The 13,253-nt window shown below is 22.7% G+C and overlaps 1 protein-coding gene across 9 annotated transcripts in view; it reads right to left on the bottom strand.

Annotated features, from left to right (window-relative positions):
- The window catches only part of LOC129614139 (putative uncharacterized protein DDB_G0282133), a 117,780-nt gene that overhangs the window by 18,821 nt on the left and 85,706 nt on the right, over window positions 1-13,253 (bottom strand). For 6 of the 9 annotated variants that reach the window (XM_055528546.1, XM_055528539.1, XM_055528540.1 and 3 more), the window contains exons 2-3: window positions 1,026-1,132; window positions 550-573 (exon numbers count right to left, since the gene is read on the bottom strand). In XM_055528546.1, coding sequence (XP_055384521.1) covers window positions 550-573; window positions 1,026-1,132 — 131 coding nt within the window. The remainder of the gene's footprint in view (window positions 1-549; window positions 574-1,025; window positions 1,133-13,253) is intronic. The other 3 variants (XM_055528544.1, XM_055528547.1, XM_055528541.1) reach the window with 1 other exon arrangement.

Genomic DNA, 13,253 nt, shown 5'->3' with positions numbered 1-13,253 from the left:
TTAAACACAAAATGTATATATTAAGTGCGATATATTAAGTATTTAGTTGAACTTTACTTAAAAACTCGGTTAAACATCTTATTGTCCAATTGTAATGAGAGAGTAATTAACGTATATTTCATTATATTTCATTTCTTCTTTTTAAATGTACGAGCATATTTTTGTTTTTATCTCCTGCAAATTATATGTTCGGGATAGTTGAAATTGCAAAGAACATATTTTAATAAATTTCAAATAATTAATCAAGTGAACATACAATTAATTACTGATTTACTTATTAGTTAACCAAATTATATACTGAAAAATATTGATTTCTACAATGAAAATCAAAGGAATTTCAGAAATATATAACATATAGCGAGACTGTATTCACTTATCTGGTTTCAACTGTATTAAGAGTGTTAGTTGAAATATTTATTACATTACTTAAATAAGCTAAAAACTATATGAGCGTGCAAATAACAAGCGTTAAATATTAAAGCAAAAAAAAAAAAATTCGAAAAAACATGAATGTTTTTTTTTTTGTTTTTCTAAATTTTAGCCAAATACCTTTTTATCCTTTTCATGGTTAAGCTGTATTAGTTTTAATTTCAAATATATTTTTTATTTATTTGCATATTAATTTTTTTTTACATTCGACATAGGTATGCGTATGGATATTGGGATTAAAAAAAAAAATAAAAAAAAAAGACACATTATTTACATTGAATTAATAAAATTATTTGTTTAATCTTTACACAATTATGTAAGAAACAAAAAAAAAAAAAAAACAAAAGAAAAAAACGTGTGTTTTACTGTAAGCATAAAAAATTTATTTTTTTTTTTTTCTTTTTTTTTTTAAATTTTTGTAACAAATAATTATTAATTTTGTTTGTTAGCAATATAAATTAAATATTTGCAACAATTAGATAATTATAATATAGTAAAATATTGTATTAATATTTAAATATTTCACAAAAATAAAAAAAAAATAATAATAAGAAAATTAAAAGTTTAATAAAATATTTGAGAAATTATTATTATACCTCGAACCCCTTTTTTCTTCTACGACAGCATACACATCCGGCTAGAACTGCTCCAAAACTTAAAAATGCTACTGCACCAATTAAAAACATATTGCGTTCCGCTATACCTGAAAAAGATAAAATATAATATTTTTGTATTATAAATATTAAATTGATAATAGAAAATTGCATGAAAAAATAAATGGAACAATTTGGAAACTACAAAGTATATAGGACAATTATAGTCATTGAACAATTTTTAAAATTTCCTCAATTCTGTTTTCAATATTTATTTAATTTCATATTGTAAAAGTGCTTCAGAAGAGAATTTGGATTGAATATCATTTTTGAATTGGATGCTTAATCCAATGGCTTATAAACATTATTATCTTAAATACTAATGTCATCTTTTGATGATTTTTAACACAAAAGTTGACAAATAGCATGGGGCTATTAAACGATATTGTAAGTAACCATGAACACCAATTTCTTACGTCATTGAGTTTACTATGTAGGTGACGAGCCTACCGAAGTAATAGTAATATATGGTGCCTAGATGAATAACAAACATTTTATTACAGAAACCAATGTGAATTCAAAAGTTAAAATCTACATTTCGTTGCGCGAAGAACATAGTGGGACAGGAAGTTGAAACTTAAAAAAATTTTTCTTTTTGAAAAAAAATGGAGAAAAATTACATAATGTAAAAGTATTTCCCAAAAAATTTATCAATTTATGTGAAATATTTACTATACTTGGAAACTATCACAATATGGAAGTAAAAAATTAAAAAAAAAAAATTAAAAAATCCACAAATGTAAATTTTGTAACCTAATTTTTTAAATACCAATTGGACTTCTTTTATTATAATGCTACTATTGCATTGTGTGTTATGAAATTGTTCCATAACATAATTTTTTTTTCTACCATTTAAATATTAAATTTTGGCTAAATTCCAAAATTATGACTACTTTCAGTTAAAATATTAACATTGAATTGAACCTCCTTAATTTTTTTCAAAAAATCCTTGTTACTTTGCATCACAATTGAAATGAAATAAATATAACATTGAATAAATAAAAAAAAACAAGTAAAGATTATCGATTGTACCTAAATAAAACGTTTTTTCAGTGTAAATACAATTTAAGAAAAATAATTTTTATCATTAAGAAAAAAAATTATAAGTACACAAAATCAAAGAAAGAAATAAAAAAAAAAATGTCCTTGAACTCATTCATAGCCAACTTGAGGATAAAAAATTATAAGACTTTATGTTTTAAGGCTATGACTTGTGAAGGCAATAAAAAAAAATTTTTCAAAATAAAAATCTTATAAAATGTACTTAAGACCTGTGCTTCTTTTTTTTAACAGATAAATCTTGACATTGATTGTGCGAAAGAGAAAAGATTAAAAAACATTGTTATTCTTACATAGGTATATTTTTCTCTTTTTATTTTTTTCCCGAAAAAAAAAAAATATTATTGATTTTTAAATTTTCCTTGAATTTTCTTTTTTTTTTCCTTTTTAAATTTCATTTGTGTCTCGAAAAACAAATTTGTGTTTTATTCTTTGTTCTTTTTAGAGGTGTGACATGAAAAATTGTTTTTTCACTTTGTTTTTTGTATATTTCATTTATTGTGCTTCTGTAATACAATTTGATGAAGATTTTGAAGAATTTATTACAGTGAAAATTTTTAAAATAAACTGTTAGTACTCCTATTAAACTTGGACGAAAAAGTGTAAATGACGGCTACTGCTATTAAGAGAGGAGTGTACAGATTATACAGAAAATTACGCTCTAGAGTAAATCTTTTAAAGAAATCAAAATTCAAAAAAAGAATAAAAACTTTTATTTTCTCTATATGTAAACTAATAACTATAATTTGATATTTAAGAATACCTGAAATTACTTGATTTGACATAAGAGAATAAGATCGTTTTTCAGGGTCGAAATTTTCATAAATCAAAAACAGCCATAATTTTTGCAAACATTATAATTTTTAGTATATACGGCATAAATATCGTAAAACTATGATCTCCAATTAATATTTTTACTCTGTGGTCATTACACACAAAATATAATATTCAGTATTTGGTCAATTTATAGAAACTTTACTGTTTACAATTTTATTATAAAAAAAATTTTTTTTTTCTTTTACTAAAACATTAAATTTTTTATTGTATTTATTATGATGTTGACATATAAATTTAAAATAACTTTTTTTTTTTTTTTATTACAAGGTATGGCGGCGACATTTTAATCAAAATAATCGAAAACTTTATTCAATTAAATTTAATGTTAATTATATTAATGTCGACTGCAAAAATATTACTGATAGATTCTAGGAATATTAATTTTGCTTTTTTGTTTTGTGTTTAATTAAAAATTTATTTGAATCAAAAATGCTTCAAAAAAGAAAAATATTCAATTTTATACGAAATAAGATTGTATAATAAATTGTTGATTGTTTGCATATAAGTTCAATTATTATAAATGCATACTTAATATTAAAATCACTAAAGTTTATTATTTAGAAGATGCTAAATATTATGGGGATAAATAATCCATTCATTCAAATGAATTCCAATTAAGTAAAAATTAATATTTATAAATATTATGTAAGAAACGTTTATAAAAAATTTCTAGTAAAATTTGGATAAACAATTTGTTTTTAAATATGTTCTCCAATTTTTGAAGTAATTAATTGAAATTAAAAATTGGAAATATCTGTTTCTCGTTGACCTCTGAATTTTTTTATTATAGTAACAATTCAGTAGAACAATTTTATGTGATGTAATTTTTTTTTTTCTTGATGATATCATTATTTGATTTTATTGAAATGCACAATGCTTATAGAATTTTATAAGTGCATATGGAATGTTCGATTGCTTATATATTTTTCTTATAATTCTTTATAAATGAAGATCTTTGTATTATTTAATTTGCACATTGCTTATCTTTTATATTGCTTATGTATTTTGTGTTTTATTTACAAAAAATGTAATAATTAATAAATAAACTTGTACATAAATAAAGTGTCTCAAATTACATAGTGCTATTTTTCTTTTAGCTTTTTTCTTTTTGTTTTTTGTAACAAGTATGTGTTAAGTTTACAATAAATATACACAGATTAATCGAAAATTTTACCTATTCTAATGTACTGAAATATTTGATTTAGTTTGTTTGCGTTAAAAATAACAAATATTTTCAGAGTTCTTTTTCAAATTGGAATTCTCATTATCTCAACTAAATTTGTCACTTTTCCAATTAGATTTTCTTTTTTTTCCTCATCTTTTATGTGATTTTTACAGCCTAATCGTGTATTTCACTTTTCCATCTCACTTTTTATTCATTTTTAAATCAAGATTCTCCACATTTCTAATAAACACTTAAATTTTCCAATAAAATTATGTATTTTTTCAATTGAATTTTTGCATTTTTTCTCAAATAATCTAAACGTTTTATTATCAAGAAACAAGTGAATACATTTTGTATATACATTTTAGATAAAATGAAATTCGCAATAAGGAGTAATTTCTTCTTACTCAGAAATTAGTTTATACAAATATATGATAGTTACTCATATTCTTCTCATTGATGAGTAAAATAGCGAGATACACGATCAGACTCATAATTTGTTCATTAAAAATAAAAAAAACGAAAGACTTAAATTATATTAATATTCGCAACTATGATTACCAAAATATACCTAAAAACCAGATCGTGTTATACAATTTTAAACATATTTTAATATTAAGAATGAAAACAGAAACGTTATTCAAATTACTTCAAAACATTTAAGAAAACGTTGATTTTCTCACAATTGAAACAGATTCATTCAATACTAGACATATTTCCAATTTTAATAGAACTTTTTCTTTTTATATAATAGTGATTTAATTATATGACATTTCATTTGTTCAACTCTTTATATAACTTATGTGTCAAAATAAGATAGAATTAAAAATTATTTACCACTAACCCGATATTATATTGTAAAAAAAATACAAAAAGAAAATTGGTATAATGAAATGTGCTTCTACACAAACCATTTTTTTTCCTCCAAACTTGCTTTTAAAAATATAAAAATTAATTAAGTCAAATATTGATTTACACAATAAATATAGAATATTTTTATATTAAAAACAAAAAATATACTTAATTTTTAAATGATATTAATGATAGTGGTCTCAAATTACATAAAATTATAAAAAGAAAAAAATAATAATAATTTTTACAAGTCTATTTAAGGAACTTGAAATAAAAAAGAAAAATGTACAGATTATCAAATTAAATTTTATTAAAAAATTTAAAAAATATAAAAAAAAAAAATTATTCAAGGCTTCTAATATCATTATACAATTTTAATCTCAATTTTCATATATGGTATTTTTTTTCTCTTTCTATAATTTCAAATGGGAATAGAATTAAATCGACCATAATAAAGAAATTATATTTAAAAAAAAACAACAATTTTGTTTTTTAATATTAAAATTCTATTTTTAACGCTTCATGAAATCCGCAAAGCTATACCGAAAAAAAAACTTGTTTATATTCGTACTTTCACTTGAAAACCTTATGAAAAATATTGTGTATGTAGTTAGAGAGAAACAGCAATATAAACAACAAAAAAAAAAAACAATTTCAAAATTTTCATTTTAATTGAATTCATTTTTGTTTTGTGATTTTTATTGTTTTCGTTTTGTAGGGAAATGATCTATCTTTTCTATATATTATACATAATACATACATATATACATGCGTACATAAAATATATTTAAATTATCAAAATTTTTTTTGGGAGATTTTCAAGTGCGTTTTTAAAGCAAAAAATTAATATGTACATATGTCTGTATGAATGTATGTATATAGGTGATTTCTGGAGTGTATCGAATTTAATTTTTTATGATATCATGGTGAAAATTGTCAATTAAAAAAAATAAAAATTTCACTATAGTATTACATTATTATTATTCTGAAGAATAATTTTGATTTTAAGTGTTTCTTAAATCTTAAATAAATCAATTGTAATCTAAGAATATCTTGTATACAATATTATTATATAAATAAACATACATATTTATATTCATATAATATATATATATGTATGCATTATATGCAGGCATTAGATATATATACATGTAATATTATTAGAAAATGCTAACAATACTATTTAAATTCAATAAAATTTTTAGATTTTTAAATTGAAAATATTATGTAATTGGTTTCATATTAAAATGTATTTCCGATAATATAGATATCATAATATGAAACTTGAAAATAGTAATGTTGTTATATATATGTACCTATTAAAGAAATATTTTATTCTAAATTTAGAAAGCTAATTCATATTTCACCAAAGGTGTTGGGCATTATGATGTGCTTCGGATTTAAGAAAGTGCTTAATATTTGTTTATCTCATTCAATTTTGTTAATTACGTTTTGTCTTCACAAAAAATATCTATGTAGTTTAAAATTTCTTACTTACATATACATATACACGCATATATATTTCTATTAATTTAAGGAGTTGTTATTAAGCTCAGAAAATTTTATAAATGAGAAATTATAGATAATAAATGAGATTATATGAGAAATCGTAAGATCAAAATTCATACTTACATGCATAACTATATTCTCACTGCATTGCCCTTCAATTCTATTCGATTTAGATTATATTATATTAAATTGTCTTAAAATTGAAATAATTTGTGTTTGATTGTTTCTAAATTTACTTTTGTATTCTTATCAAACTTATTATTGTGAATGATCGAAATTGTAATTATATTATAATGGAAATAGAAAAGCAAATTTTGCGTTTATTCGGAATGTATACTTTTTTTTTTATTAAGAGTTGTTTCAGAATCATTTCAAAGTGAAAATTTATTGCGAATTATTTATTAGATCTCTTATACTTCGATTGTATAGAAGATTTTCAAACCAAAATAAGAAATTGTAATAATTAAAATAATTTGCTATTCCAAAATAAATTAGCAAACCGATTATTATATTTTATTAGCAAACCGATTCAATATCGATTTGAAATACAAAATCTCTCAAATTTTTTTCTTTTTGAACACAAGTTATTTTATTAAACGTTTTAGATTCTATATTACAAAACAGATACTTATCCTAAAATTCTCATTATAAAATTATACAACTGCATATAATAATATTGATTAAATAAAAAACACTTTACAATCTTCTAATTTAGTTGTTGATAAAGTAGAATAAGTGTATAATTTGTTTTTGTAAAGAAAACAATATGTCAGTTTCATTCAAAGTCATTTTATACTTAAAAAAAAAAATTACTAATACTTAAGAGAAACATCAAAGGTTCTTTGAGTAATTCTTTGATATTTCCGCTTTGAAATGAAAAAAATGAGAAAAAATATAGAATTTATTTGAAAAGAGAAAAGAAAGCAAAAACAGAAAAAAATTTAATTCGTACCTAATAAATGCCATTCACATATTCTTTTAAATTTAAATGGCATAAATTGTTCTAACTAAAGTTTATTTAAAAGGAACTCAGGCATTTTAAAGAGCAAATACATACGATTTTTAGAAATTTTAAAAAAAATCCTCTTTAGAATACTTAATTTAATTCCTTTACACTTCATATTCATTCCAATTTTTTTCCAAATTTTAAAAAGTTTTCATTCTATTTTTTGTTTATTAAATCCTTGCGGAATCAAATAAAAACTCTTGACACTTTAATTTAAATATAAAATAGAGTGTATAAATGTTAAATGTATTGGAAAAAGCAATTAATTTTGTACTATGCCGTAATATTCAAGGTTAATTTAAGTAACATGGGTTTAATTAGGTCATTATTATTTATGTATATTAAATGATATTGTCATAAATGTAAAGTACGTAAAATGTACAAAGATATGTGTGTGCTTTGATAAAACTATATTAAAAAAAAAAGAAACAGTTTTCCCATTTGTACAACTAGAATTGGACTAGAAAAATATTTTACAGAAAAAAGAAAAATTCATAATTTTCGCTATTTGCGTAAAAATAATAAGGAAAAACCCTGATGTGAGCAACACAAAACCGACCGTAATGTTAAAATGTTTTCATCAGATTTTGAAAATTTCATTTTAACATTTCTTTTTAAATTCTATATGAAAGACAGAAAAGTGTAAATTTCTTAGGGGTTGTTTTTAATCAGAATTTAAATTTCATTTTAATTTTTTTCAATTTTAACAACCCGAGACTCAAATATTAAATTTCAAGAAATTACGTCAGTTAATTGTTAAGATATGGTCATAAATTTAAAATCGGATATTCCTGTCTGTCTAAAATTAAATTACTTACGCTTGCCTATCACGGAGAAACGCATTTCCGGCAAAAACTCGACATGTGAAATTTAATGCTATCACATAGCCTCCCTTGCTGTATGCTATGCGATCGGCAATAAAAAATATAATAAGATTAAAACATTATCACCACTAACTACCACATGAATGTTATTCCAAAAATTAAAGTTAACCCTTTATACTATATGGAATCGCTATGTTTAGGTGTATTAGTTTCAGCTTCACTATATTACGTAAAATTTCAGTGGATTTTGCTTTTAACATTAAAATTTAATTAACAATTTTAATTACGATTTTTGGCATTGAAAAAAAAGTTTTCATGTTCTGCATGTCCTTGTGTTTAAAAGGAAGTTCATTGATGAAAATGTTTTTAAAATTATATCGGATCTATCTGTTTCCAGCTATCTGTTTTCTTTGATTTTTTGGAACAAAAGCTCTAAGTTTGTAAGTTTTTCTAAAAGTAAGTGCAGACAAAAATTTTTCATTCCTTCTGTGTTGTTCGTTCGGCACATAAATATACACAGAACGGCACATAAAAAATTTTTAAATCTTACACACTAAGCAATTAGATTAACTTTGTTTTCTTTAATGTCAAGAAAAAGTGATTTTAACTATTGAAATTGCCATTTCAATTTTCATCATGTTTAAAATATAAAAAACTCAATTTTCTTGTCGACATTAGGTAACTGTGTATAAAAACTATAATTTAAATTTGTGTTTAACCATAACTAGTAATTTTTCATTTTATAATTTGGTTTTAATATTTTTTCAAATCATAATTTTCTTTAACCTCTTTCATTTACAAGGGTAAAATGTTAGAAGACTTAAAGAAAAAACCATTTTATAACTTGCCTACTTATTCAAAATTTTAATAAACACAATAATTATTTTAAGTCTTCTTTCTTGATTTTTCACAAAAACCCAAAAATAAACAATTTTACATATTTTTTTTTACATTATAATTATGTACTTATAAATTGTCCCTAACTTTTTAAACTCAATAACTTGTTAAACCTTCTATAAAATTTTAACATTTTAATTTATTATTTTTCGCGCAGTAATGAAAATTCACAATACTTAAGCATATCTGTATGAAATGTCATTGAACTCAAATATCAACAAAAATAATTTTTAAAATAAAAAATCAAAATTATTAAGTACCGCACACCATACAATTTATACAATTTATGATGATTTCTGACAGAAAACATGCTGTAGTAAAAAAAAAAAATTAGCGTCACAATAAAAATTTGTAGAAAAAGTTCAAAGAAGATTTTATTTTTAAAGTTCATAGTTTGAGTTTTTAAAGGAATCCTTGAAATTTAAAATGGCAAAAAAACATATTAAAAAAAAAATAGAAATAAAAACAATTTTTTTCTTTTAAATATTACAAAATAATACAAGAGAAAAGTTGGATTAAAATAAACTTTAAGATACGTGAACAAAATAAAAATGAAAAAATTTGTTTGTCTTTAAAATAGAGCAGTATGCGTACACAATTAAAGTGCAAAAATGGTATTGATGAAATTCAGCCTACAGAGAATAAAAAATTCATAAAACAATTTTATTAGATAATCACGTAGATTTTAACTTATTTATAAAGTTTCATTAAGAAATTCTATTTTTTTTTAAGAGTACAATTCTTAGTTCAATTTTAGTGGATTATTACATAATATATATTGGCTCCATGTCTTAAGTAATTTTAAGGAGATGTGTGAAAATAGTCTTCATTATGAAATGTGGATTATCTTGTTTACAACTTACAATAATACTAGAAAAAAATTTCAGACTAATGCTATAATTACCAAATTATTTATAAAAATTTATAATTACCTATTTTACATCTGTAGAAAAACGATTTTTGGTGCAGAAAGTGAAATAAACCTCAAATCAAAAAAACTAAAAAAAAATATTTTCGAAAAATGGATTCAAACCATAGCTCCCTACCATTTTTTAGGTTTCAATTTTAGTTTTCCCATACAACAGAATTATAGAAATCTGTAGAAAGTATTAAAAACTCTTCTTGCTGGAGTCTATATGTAAATTTTTATATAAACAGAGGCAGTAACATTTAATCTGCGTAATATAAAACATTGGTTAAAAAACTGTTATGGTCTAAAAATTGACGAAATAAGTTCTCATTTTACAACTACAAAAAATTCTTTAAATTTCTCGAACAAATAATCGTTTTTTATATTCTAAATCCAATCGAATATTTTTAATACACTTTTAATATTAACGAAATAAAAAAATTTCTTACACTATATTCCAATAAATGTACTTCATTAGAATGAAAATGGGATGGGGGTATATTGTACATAATATGTACACTAAAGTGTAAACAATTAGGCAAAAAAAAATTACTATTTTATTAGATACTCAAAAAAAAAAAAATTTTTTTTTGTAATTAATTTCATTTTAAGATGGAAAAAACACAAAAAAAAAACTTATAATATGAAAATAAAAAACTTAAAATTTATTATTTCAATTTTATTAACTTAAAAAATTCAATTTCCGGCATTAGATTTTCATTACGATTGAAGCATTATGAAAAGAAGTACATACAAAAAAAAATTTTTTTTCTGTTTTCTTCTCTTCCTCAATGTTAAACTCATATTTAAATATAGAAAAAATTTATTATTTTAAGATTTCAAATTAATTAATTGGAAAATTTTACAAAATAATCATTTTTTATTGAATTCGAACATAAAAAGTTAATAAAAAAAAAAATAGCATAAATTATGTTTATATTATAAATTTTATTATAAAGATTTCGGGAACTAATTTACTATTCCGAATATGAAACGGCATAAGATTGAAATACTTTTAATGTATACCATTTTGACCCCTTTTTCAAATTGGTCACTGAAATAAAATATTTAATAATTTCAAAATGAAAAATGAATTTTGATAATTAAGTTTTGGAATACCGTATTGGGCAAAAAGATTTTTGGTTAGTTCCAATTTCGTAATAATATATAGAATTTGTGTAGTGAAAATAGTTTATCTTAATCTTAACTTAATGGAAATTTTCTTCATACAACTGCAAAACAGATGGATGATGTAATCAAAGGAACGAGTTAAAGGCAGAAAAGAATCTTAATGAAATATTTCTAATAATTTAACTCTTAAATTATAATTAGTTTTTTTCCATAAAGAAAAGCTAACTATTCGTTCCAGGAAAATGCAGAAATATTGCATCATGATCATTTTATAATTTCGAGTCACACAATAGTAGAATTTTGATCAAACACGTTACTGATTCGTACTTAAGGAACTCACACCTCATCATTTCTCTTAAATACAAAAAATTTTGCACTTTTTCACAATTAATTTTTTTTTATTGTGTGAAGTAAATTAATTACTTCACATTCTTTTAATGAAATTATAATTTTTTTCCATAAAACCTTAACTTTAGTCCTTTTATATTAAAAAACAAAAATTAAGAATTTTAAGTAAGTATATGTATGTGTCCTTCATACAAAAATTAATTTTACCGCAAATTAAAAATTAAAAGGAAAATAAGAAAAAAAAAAAATAAACTAAGGAGTGAATTTGCATATTGAAAACTAAAATATTTTTTTTTTTTTTATAAAAATTTTCCAATGCGTAGTTTTAATGTAGATACGTTATATTAAAAAAAAAAAATTGCGAACATCCTTAAATATTTTGCTTATATTAAAACATAAAATTTACATTATTATTATACGCCCTCATGGGACCGTTAATAATTAACTATATGATCAAAAGTAAAAACATATACTTATATACATATACTCAAACAAAGAACGTAGATAGGTAGACATGCAAATGATAAGAGACGCATAAAAATTCTTAAAATTCTAAAAAAATTTTACACTTTTAGGTTAAAAAACTTAAATTAGATTAGATTTTTTGAACACGGTTTACGTTATTAACGAAAAATTCTTTTTCATTCTATTCTCTTTCATATTTCGCTTGGGAAAAACAAATAATTAAATTTGGTGCTATTTATAAAAGTTTCTTAAAAGAATTTATTATTAAACGAGAAAAAAAATAGAGTTGACCTTGTCAACTCTGTGATACCCGTACGAATTTGTTATCCTATGTGCGAATAATTAATGTGCCTTAACTAACTATAGGGCAGACTATGACTTTAAGTTGCCGTATTACTATATTAATTTATGCAAAATTTCAGTACTATGTGTTTTTCAAAATATTGGTTGTGCCAAACTACTATTGAAGTTGTATGGCAGCTGCCAGAAAGAGCCAAGGAATTTTAGCGAATTTTATCAAGCACATCGGCCCTACTAATATATTCACTTGTGTGAAATCTCAATATCACAGCTTTTATAGTTTCTAAGATATAGCCAAATAACTTTTGAAGTTGTATGGCAGGTACCAGAAGGAGCCAAGTAATTTCAACAACTTTTATGAAACACGTTGGCCCTACTAATATATTCGTTTGTGTGAAATTTCAATACCATAGTTTTAATAGTTTCTGAAATATAGTCAAATAACTTTTGAAGTTATATGGCAGGTACCAGAAGGAGCCAAGTAATTTCAACGACTTTTATGAGACACATTGGCCCTACTAATATATTCGTTTGTGTAAAATTTCAATACCACAACTTTTATAGTTTCTGAGATATAGCCAAATAAATTTTGAAGTTGTATGGCAGCTACCCGAACCGGTACCCCGATCATGTCCAATTTAAATAGGGTTCTGGCACTTACTACAATAAATCATTTGTGAAAATTTGGTGAACTTAGCTCTATTAGTTTTTGAGTTATCGTTGGGACGGACGGACGGACGGACGGACGGATAGACAAAGCTAAATCAACTCAGAATTTGACGCTGATCAAAAACATACACTTGAGTCTATATCTAACACCGTTATTTCTTAGCGTTACAAACGGTAAGGCAAATTTAGTATACCCTTC

Source organism: Condylostylus longicornis, unplaced genomic scaffold (assembly GCF_029603195.1).
Source record: "Condylostylus longicornis isolate FDR11 unplaced genomic scaffold, ASM2960319v2 ptg000101l, whole genome shotgun sequence".
Taxonomy (NCBI): domain Eukaryota; kingdom Metazoa; phylum Arthropoda; class Insecta; order Diptera; family Dolichopodidae; genus Condylostylus; species Condylostylus longicornis.
Note: the sequence above shows the minus strand (reverse complement) of the source record. Positions and strands in the feature narration are given on the sequence as shown.